Raw genomic sequence first — 10,220 nt, 5'->3', positions numbered from 1 at the left:
ATAGAAAGGTTTGCTTCAACTCCCACAGAATGAACTGCAGTCAGAATTTTCTAACTGCTATCTGTGCTAGACATTTCTAATTGAAGCACTGTTGAAGTGGAATCCTTTTCTCAGGCTCATACACAAAGTGCTCAGCAAAGCACAGAACCCTGTTCTTTTAAAGAAAGGCTTCAGAAAACAGCTCTGGGGAATGTTTCTGGGCTTGGCTTCCTCATCACTCCTCAGTGAGTGATATCAATTATCCAGCTGCCTGGCTCCAAGGAACAGAGAAACCACAGTGCTCCAAGTCACGCTGTGTCGAGAGTTCAAGAGGCAACATATTTTACAGGACCAAACCTGTGAAACATCCCCCACTCAGCCACTGCTCCATTCCCCTCTGTAGCTTCTCTGAACTTATTGATGAATTTGTCCCCTTTTTCAATGGTTTAATTTAAACCTCCACTAAACCCCCAGAAGAGAGAAGTGGTTGTAGTGGACAAAGCCAGAACACAACATCCAGAAATGCAGTGTGCATATTGTCACTATCAAAGTAGAGCAGAGCTTGAACCAGCTCTGCAATTTAGGGATCTTCAATACACCTGACAATATTCCACACAGACACTCATGTGCAGTATCCTTGTACCTGCATCCTAGAGCTAACTTTTCCTCCCAACAGAGAAGCTACACAGTTAGTGTGCAGTTTAACTATGAGGCAGGAAATGCCTGCACTTGCTGCTTGCACCCAGCTTGCCATGTCACCCTGTCAAGCCAATTACTTAAAGTTTTGTCTGGCCCTTCTTGACAACACAGCCTCTAACAATGAAAATATGTATGATGATGATCTGGATGCAGGAGGTGGAACTCATTGTTTTCCAAGGCTCCTGCTATTACTATCAGTTTCACATGAAGTAGGGCATTTTCTTTGGGAAAAGCCACACAAAAGTGTCACTTGGTTTCACTAGCAGAATAATGGTTTTTTTTGCTGTTCCCACCCTAATGCTTTTCTTCATGGTTGAAGAGTTTAGTCCAGTGCTCTGGGAGAGATGCAAACATTGCTAATTGCACTAAGATTAATATTCTAGGAAATTTAAGCAAAGCACTCCACTGGCAAATTCATTAGGCAGCAGAATAATCCCACTGGGCAAGTACCATTGTGTCAAACTGGTTTTAGCCATGGTGAAATGTTTTGCTCTTTATGCCAAAATGCTTGCAGGATCTGGCCTAACTAGACAGCCTGCAGGAACAATGAAGACAAGTCCATGAGTGATACAGTTACAGAGGCAACAGAATATCAGAAAATGGTTGGGGACAGTACATTACACTAAGCAACATTTTCACAGATCCTACATGTTTACACACCAGACCTTGTCCTGCTCAATTCTTCATTGGAAACTTCTCTGCAGCTTTCCAACAGCTTCCTTTCTGCTCAGCAAGAATAAGAAGGGATGCAAAAACAAACAAGGTAGATGTTTTTGCAACATTTATGCAGCTCCTCTGCTTTTTGTTGTCCTGTGGCCATGAAGGAATTAATAGCTATTTTAGGAAATGAAAATCATAATTTTTCTATTGTCCTTAAGACTTCAGTTATTTTATTGGACAGAATTTGCTTTCTTTCCCTCTGATCTTGCAGAACTGGGCTTCCTAAACTTTTTCCCAGTATAGGTCTTGTCTGTCCTCAACCATCTTCACAAAATCCTGCCTCCAAACAGGGAAATAACAACACACACAGAAGCTCCTAATTGTTTTTCTCAGCCTCAAAATAACCTAATTTATTTTCTCCCCACTGCTAGCTCTGTTTGCATCTTTCCTTGCTTTAAAGGACAGTTCATAGAGAGGGAAAAATATACACAGTGACTGCTGAGTGGTTATAAAGACTGATTTGGGGCATGCTGCTTTGATTCAAGTAACTGTCCACCAGCCCTGCAGGAAAATGGGTTTAAAGAGGAAAGTGGGAAATCCAAACTTCTCTATACATTCAGCAGCTCATAGCCCAGCCTCAAGCTCAGTAGCAGGCAAGTGTCAAAAATAGTCTCTGTTCCTGCAGACAAGGCTTTCTGGAATTAGGGTATTAGCTACATGAGACAGAAAACCTAGACAGTACATGCAGACATAGAAGAAGAATTTGTCTGCTGCTCTCAAAGTGCATACATTTTATGAAGTGTTGCTTAATTTTTATGGGGGTGAAGGAAGATTTCCAACAGTGGTGATTTTTTTTTCTTCTCTCAAGATTTTACAATTTCTCAAGCAAGGAAAGCTACAGCTTGTCTTGAAAAGACACAGCTCTTGAAAATGAACTGCCTGTGGAAAAAATGCAGTAAAAATGTTGCCTCTCAGTGGAACAAATCCAAAGGATAATCAGAGTCTTTACCTAAAGCCAGTTATAAAAAACATCTCATCCAAGGCTCTCACCACAACCCAGAGATATATTAATACTGAGATACAAGCACTTGCACATCTGACACTTAATACTTTTCTTGTGTTGTTTCTACCCCAGGACATACATACCCGACTCTTGAATTCACCCCTGCATAAGCACAGAAGTGACCAATCTTTCTTTCAATTTTATCTTTCTCATAGACATATTCACTATTAATTAGGCAGTAAAATTTTTCCATCATTCTTTCAGTACATCAATAACCTTATGAAAGCACACAGCTGCTGTAAGAAATCTGGATTGCAGTCCAGTGAGATGAGAAGTGTGGTGTTAGGCTATTGTTTCCTGGAAGGAATGCATAAACCACTGCAAACCAGTACCTCTAGACAGAAATGGGAACTTGTGCTGCTACTCTGTTGATCATTTTCTCCACTGAAATTCAGAGGGTCTGCAGAGCAGCAGTTCAGCAGGTTCAGCATAAATGTATTGATCACCAGCTCCAGTTACTGAAACTGGGAGGCAGGTAACAGACAGTCTGCATCTGCCTGTCATGGCTGTGAGACTGATGATTTTGAGTACAGCCCAGGAGTCTACAGCCATGCTGAAGACCCACACATGATGAACTTGGATTTCATCACAACCGAGCCAATGCCAACCACTTGGTCCATCAAGGAAATTAAGATGTCCAGAAAACACGACCTGGAACAATTCCATATAATGTTATACCACAGTAAAAAATGCACAAAAAAAAAAAAAAAAAAAGCTGACAAACTGCAGAAGAGCTGCTAGAAAAATCTACAGTAAAAAATAAGCACTTTCTATATAAATATCTCTCTGTATTTACTATACCCAAGTTGATCTCTCTTTTATTACATTTCTATACAAAACTGGTATTGGCTCTGTTCTCAAATAAAGCTCTCACCTCCACACAATTTGCATCCAAACTTTCTGCCATCAAGACTTAAGATGATTAACTTGCATTTCATTTCCATGACTGTGGCAGCACTTAATCAACAAAGTCTCTAGTTATATGTATTTATATAGATATACATGTATATATACACACATACATACATACATACACATGACAAATACTGTTGAAGATTTCCTTTCTTCCAGTGTTTGTAGTGACAGTCATCCTAGAAGGTGAAGGCATACACCACTCCCACAACCACAATGTTTCCAATTGTTGCTATTATTGCAATCCATAACAATATGGCATCATTTGAAGAACGGGATGTCTCCTCTGGCGGATTCTGCATGGAAGAAGCTGCATGGACGTTGGCTGATGAGTTAAACAGGGAGTACTCTGTACTAAAGTCCTCATTGGGTGAGTCCATAAAGGCTCCTCCCATAACAGGAAGCTGTGAAGAAAAACATGGCAGAATCAGACTGAAAGCTAGTATCTGCTTTTGCATTGCCTCAAAGTCATTAGCAAAGACTAACCATTAGCTAACTTTTAAAATTACTGAGATTTCATGGACATGGTGGTAACCTGTCAGGAATATCACAGACTATAATATTTCTCCCATTTCTGTTGGAATCACTATTATTGAAGAAAACTTACACATAATACATGCAATTATACAGAAGAGCTCAAATGCAGGCTTCAAGTCAGCCTAAGTAATCATATGCATTTAGAAGATACCCATGTACACAAAGCACTCACATACCAGAATTTGAGTTGATAGCAACAGGATTGTTTTGTGACTACCAGAAAAGGTATTACGTCACTGCAAGACATTGCACAAGCACAGAGAGGATCTGATGCTGAGAATTTGTGCTCCTTTTATGCATCACTCAGAAGCAAACTCTTGGCTTATGAAGAGATCATGCAAAAAGTTCTTACTGTAAAAAAGCTGGAAAGTACTCAGTGCACTAACTTCACTTGCAAAACACAGCACTGCTGTGTTTTGCAATCCAGGATTTATAAATCAATACAACAGAAAACTTCAAACTGGATTTTGAAAGGCTCCATCACAATGCAGTAAATGGTAGATTTCTAAAACTTTTCCCACACCAGACTCCTCCTACAGGGAAGGACCAAGTTTCTTTGGTGCTCTTGGTGGATTTCTCAGCAGTACCAGAAAATGTTCTGGGTAAGATGACAGTTACTCAATATACTTTGGAAAAGATAAAGGAAGAAGAAACTGTATTCTTCAGGGTTCAAGAACTATTTTACATAGTGGTATAAAATGACATCCTTCTGCAAATGAATGGATTCCTCATTCAGGCAAGAGAAGGATACCTACTGCAGTAGAAAGACCATTTACAACTAAAAAAGGTTCACACAAAAGCTTTTTGCTTCCATCCTTGTCCCTTGTATGTTTAGGAATGCAGAACTGTAAGAATCTCCCCTGACTCACTGAGTGCTGGCTCCAAGTCTCATGTAAGTGTAGGACAATGTTTCAGAAAAAGCTGCAGAACATCTATTTCACATATCTATAAATGCTCAGGAGGACACACATTTCTGAATATCCTGTAAAAAACCACAAGCAGTGGAGGTATGGAAAAGCCCAAGTTTCTGCAGTACTCTCTAACCAAACTCTGTCAGGACTGTAGCACATAGGTAGACCAAACCCATGTATTTATTGGATAAAAAAACCCCAGAGTCATATGTCTAAATTTCTCTGCCAAAGTTCCATCATGGCATAGATGATTGGTTTGATCTTGAGCAATGAGTAAAACCTAGACATCAGTGCATCCTACCTACATTCCCCTGTGAGTCCAGGGCTTCAAGGAAAGCTGAAAACATCTGTGAATATTGTGCTTAGAAACACCCTCACTGCAACACCAGCCAACCTTCCCTCCCTCACAGTGGTTTCCACGCTGCTGCTGCCATCCTCCAATCTTTAGACACAATCTCCTGTTTTACACCCTATTAGTAAGTGCCTTTGGGGTTTTGGTATTAATTTTCACCTTTCTCTTCTACTTCAGCACTATTGCTGAAGTCACCACAGCCTATGAATAACAGAGGAACAAGCCTTGCCTTCATTCAGCCATATCACAGAAGGCTGCTATACCTTCAGCCCTAAACTGCCCTGTCAAATACTCACTGGGCTGAAAAATCATCTCTTTTAGCACCCTGTCCTTCCTCTCCTGCATCACGTTTTGATTCTCTCAGTAACCTCTCCCTCTGCAATCAAACTACACCCATTCTGGCTGTGTGCAGCTGTGCTATGGAATGGACAGCATGTGAGGATAAACCATCTCTTCTCTCTATACTGGCTGAAATCTACAGACAGCACTAAAGACTTTGATAGTCAGAGAATGAAGTCATTTTTTTTGCTTGCCATGCGTAACGTTTTAGAGAGACATAAAAGACAGGCTCTTTTTCAAAGCTGACTGCTGAACAAATTTCATCTGTGCTAGAAAATATCATGTCACATTCAAAATTAAACAGAGAATGATGAAAGACCACAGTGGATATGTCATGCTACCTAATCCACATTAAATAAAATTATCTTTGATATCAGATATGATTAGACAAAAGCAGTTTACAAGAAACCAAGCAGGAAATTGCAAAAGTAAAGTCTAATACGTTCTCCCTGCATCAAAGATTTTTGCTGGCAATTTCAACAGAGTGTGGTTTAAAAGAGAGCAAAAGCTTCCATTTCAAAAGCCCAGCTTGATCTCTTGAATCCAATTCCACCGGCCTTTTATTTGTCATGGGATTTGATAAGGAAAACATTTCTCAGTTTTATCAAAATTTCTTTTTATGTAGAGATTGCCATAAAAGGCAGCTCTGACTTCAAACAGAAGTGTATTTATGCAGTGATGATGCCATGTAACAGCTACAGAGACTCTAATTAAAGATCTCTGCTCCAAATGACAGGAATACATTTACCATACTGGCAGCAAAATGCTCAACCAGAGGTGCTTGCCTCCTTAACAAATAATTTTAAGGCTATCAGCATTTAGGACAGTCAATTCTGCAAAATCTTTCAACTGAATCATTCCAAATATAGAGATACACACACAAGTGCACGTGCCCAATACAGTGGGAGGTCATAAGCACTGTTCTGGTGATTGATACCTGGGTTTTGGGCTGCACATTCTGTGCTCTCAAGGAGTTATATTAAATGACAAGTTTCCACCCTGTTAGTTCCTCTGCTGCTGTCACAAAGGCAGGAGCATCCGTGTAGCAGCGCAGCGACACAGCACGCTGTAAATTCTGTCAAATCTGAATCTCCTTGTACTGTCTAAGGCTCAAACAAGCTGTCTGCACCATCTGAGGGGAGCACATGGGGAAACAGCTCATCTGAATCTCTGAAAAGCTTGAGGTGACCTGGTGTAAAGCACTGACATTCAGCACCTGGTACAGGCTCTTTCTGTAAGACTGAATTCCAGTTTTTCTGTTTGTAGGTCAGTAGCACTTCACGACAGATCTGGAAATAAACCTTCCTGCCAATTTCCCATTTGCAAAAATCATCTCTTGCTAAATGTGCATTCCCCCTTCTCACTGCTCCAGCAGCCTCACATAAGAGCAGGAGGAACTGCCATATGGTGTCCAAGAGAAAGTCCATCTCCCTTGGGTGGGAGTGGCTCCAACAGTGGCCATAAATAGATGCTTAGGAGAATAAGAGCACAACAGGACAAACATGTCTGATACTACCCCTTAATAACTCACAGCCTCTCTTTTCAGCTTAGGAAGTTCACAGACCAGACACCATTGCTATGGATTTAATAACTTGCAAAGAATTTTGCTACCATGAACTTGTCCAGACTATATCTGATCTCATCTGAAGCTGAGCATCCTTCTCAATCTGGGCTCTTGGTGCCACTTAACAGTCAGGGTTGCTCAGTGATTAGAGTCATGTAAATCATCCTTGGGAGATATGCCATCTCTCCACAGGAGAGAGGGATGATTACTATCAATGGCAATCTATCTTTTTGGTAGATTAAATTCACTGAAATGAATCTCATCCTCAGTCCTTATGTCTTCATTCTCCCATAAGGTACAGTATCTTCCCTCTGCATTCTTATTTGAGATTTTACTTATTTGAGACCTCCAGACCTGACACTAATGGGAGTTGTGAAGTGCTTGTGATTAACAGTAGGCTAAGGACAGAAACCTGCAATGCTCTCTGTGACTGCTCTATTTTTCTGCCTGTGCCTCTGCAAAGCAAATATATGCCAATTTACATCATCCAAAACCTTCCCCCATGTCACAGCCATTACAGTGACCTGCAGTCTGTTTAGCCTCAGAGGGTATTTATAGTTCAGGCAAGGCTGCCACCCTCCCCAAGAGCACAGGATGAGGAGGCCAGGGCAAAGGGTTAACTGAGAAACAGGACAGTGAGGGACAGATGGGGAGGGGTAACGCTGTAGCACACTGTTTGGAAATGAAACTCCTTTCCAAGAGACTGTGTTGACATTGTTAAGTAGCAGTAATAGTACATTGCTTGCTAAATGGCTTCTGGGACTGGCAAAGAAAGAATTGAAATCATTAAATAGCAACAGGCAGAAAACCAAACAGCAAAATGTCAAGTGATAATGAGAACACCCACTGCGCCGAATACCTCCCACTGGCATGCTCTGGGGTCACAAGGGGAGCAGCCCTTGAACAGTTCTGTGATGCACTTCTAGTTAGCAGAAAAATCCTATTTTATAACCAAAGTGATCCACAGGAATGAATAACAGCATGTCAGACACCAGTCATTGATACTGTAAGTATGATAGGATTCTTAAGCAGCAGCATATAAAATCCATCCCTTAGCAATAACATTGCTCCATTATTTGAGAATCAGGTGTCTGACATTTTATCATAGCCAGTTAGAGAATTTTACATTTGGTTGCTGCCATCTTGTTGGGAACCCAGGTTAGGCATAGATATTTGAAAGCACAGCTCAATCTTCTAGTGAGAAACTAAGAAACCTCAGCAGCAGCTGTAACAGCTCTGCTGTATCTTTGCCCTGGTCTCCCCAAGCATCACTCCAGGAATGGGATGCTAACAGGTGAAATGTCACCACAGCTCAGGTGTTGTTTTGTAAAATCCATGTTGCTACTTCAGAATATCTAACTTTCCAGTGTTTCTTTTTTGTAAAATTTTAGATACCATCTTTTTACAAGATGGTATGATTTGAATACATAAAGTGAAATTATTATTTCTTCTGCCCAGGTAGCATATGATCACTGCAGTGCATATTTGTGTCTGAAAACATTCCACCTGCACTCATAAATTAATCTAACACAGTTGCTACAAAGGCAGTAGCAATGTATGGGTTCACAAATTCACCATAACAACATCTTAATTCTTAAGCTCTTTTTAAATAAATGTTTTTACTAAAGAGATACCCCACATGACCAGTATTCTGTCCACAGTAATTCTCTTGTGTCTCACTGAAAGATGCATATATAGTCTTCTTAGCTAAACCACACACTGTAACTGAAGATGTGCTATTATTGATTTACAGGTAATATCTGGAGAACCAAGTTCTTCTGTTCACTGTTTGCCAGAATGTCACCCTGCTGTTTAGAATGTAGGTTGGGTGCACAGTGACAATCAGGACTTGTTCTATGTTCACTGCAAGTGGGTCCTTTTGAACACATTAAACCTACACACAAAATTAACCACCGCCTAAGGCAATACTCTTTAATTTAATTAAATATGTCTAATTCTGAAGAGGAAGAAAATGTTTTATGCACTTAGCTTCAAATTCTCATTTTAATTGATTCAGATTCCTGCTTCACCCTGAAATCACAGTCTTAGGTTGACAAGCTTAGGAAAAACAGCTGCTTATTTTCAAAATATAGTTGTCAGAATGTTCACCCTACCAGTGGCAATGGAAAATTTTCACTCTGACATGGAGGCATCAGGATGTCACCTCTTATTTTAATCTTGTTAAAAACTTTCAACTTTATAAATCTCTGCTTTTCTTCCAATCCGTTCTATTCCTAGGAGCTGTGCATTACTTCCTTCACTGCTTTCTGATCCATGCTAGGCTAGATACAATGTCTTTGTCCTTGTAGCTTATAGCACTATTCAAAGTTGTTCTATACCAGCAGTATCTCAGATGCTAGAGATTTGAACCTTGCTGTTGAATCACACACTCTAAGAGCTGCCTTGATCAAGAGATGTCTGGATGTTTAGGAAGGAACAACCCAAGATGTTCCAAGATGCTGCAGCAGACACTTCAGCTCTGAGTTTGCTTTTGGCTGTAGAAACTGGTTTCCCTTAACTGAGGTATTCCCACAAGGAACTGAGCTCAGCTAGATCAGCTGGCCCTAAGCTATGCTTTTATGAGCACAGGTCCTGGGCAGGCTGCAGCACCTCTCTGTGGAAAGCTCCCCTGCTGAATCAGCTGCAAAAAGCAGTGTAGACAACTGGTGTGAAGATAAGTGAAATTTTCACTCTCATATTTCTGCATAGGTAGCATCCAATATACCCTAATGATAAACATGCTGTGATTCCACTCCTGCAATTTACATCTGCCTAGTGCCTCATTAAAATAGCTTTTCTTATTTCAAAGATCCCTACTGCTTTTAAACTATTATTCTTGACCAACTGCTGCTGGATTTCATCTTCCAAGTGCATAAGACTGAGAACAAACAAAGGCCTTTTTAATAAAAAAGCTGACAGTAGCTGACAAGTCTCAAAAGGATGCAGAGAAGTTTCTCATACCACCTCTGATCCCCAAAATTCTTCCTCTCTTTACAGCCAAAGCTAGCAACGATGCATCAAGGAAAAGAGCAAGTTTTGTCAGCATTGAACAAAAATTCAAATTTCTGTGAAGAAGGCACAACTTTAAGTCACACATAATTTATATTGTGCATCTGTATACCTTAAATTGGAGGGAATGGTGAATATAATGAAAGAGTGCAGGGCAGCCAAGCAGACTGTGCTTTAAACTATCTGAATGTCCGT

General features: G+C 40.4%; 1 protein-coding gene across 2 annotated transcripts in view; it reads right to left on the bottom strand.

Moving 5' to 3' along the window:
• Positions 1-1,159: 1,159 nt before the first annotated feature.
• Positions 1,160-10,220, bottom strand: part of C6H14orf132 (chromosome 6 C14orf132 homolog) — a 35,608-nt gene continuing 26,547 nt past the window's right edge. For both annotated transcript variants that reach the window (XM_077180659.1, XM_077180658.1), the window contains exon 2: positions 1,160-3,717. In XM_077180659.1, coding sequence (XP_077036774.1) covers positions 3,493-3,717 — 225 coding nt within the window. In that variant the 3' untranslated portion in view covers positions 1,160-3,492. The remainder of the gene's footprint in view (positions 3,718-10,220) is intronic.

The sequence above is a fragment of the Agelaius phoeniceus genome, chromosome 6 (genome assembly GCF_051311805.1).
Source record: "Agelaius phoeniceus isolate bAgePho1 chromosome 6, bAgePho1.hap1, whole genome shotgun sequence".
Classification (NCBI taxonomy): Eukaryota; Metazoa; Chordata; class Aves; order Passeriformes; family Icteridae; genus Agelaius; species Agelaius phoeniceus.
This window is presented reverse-complemented; position numbering and strand designations above follow the sequence as displayed.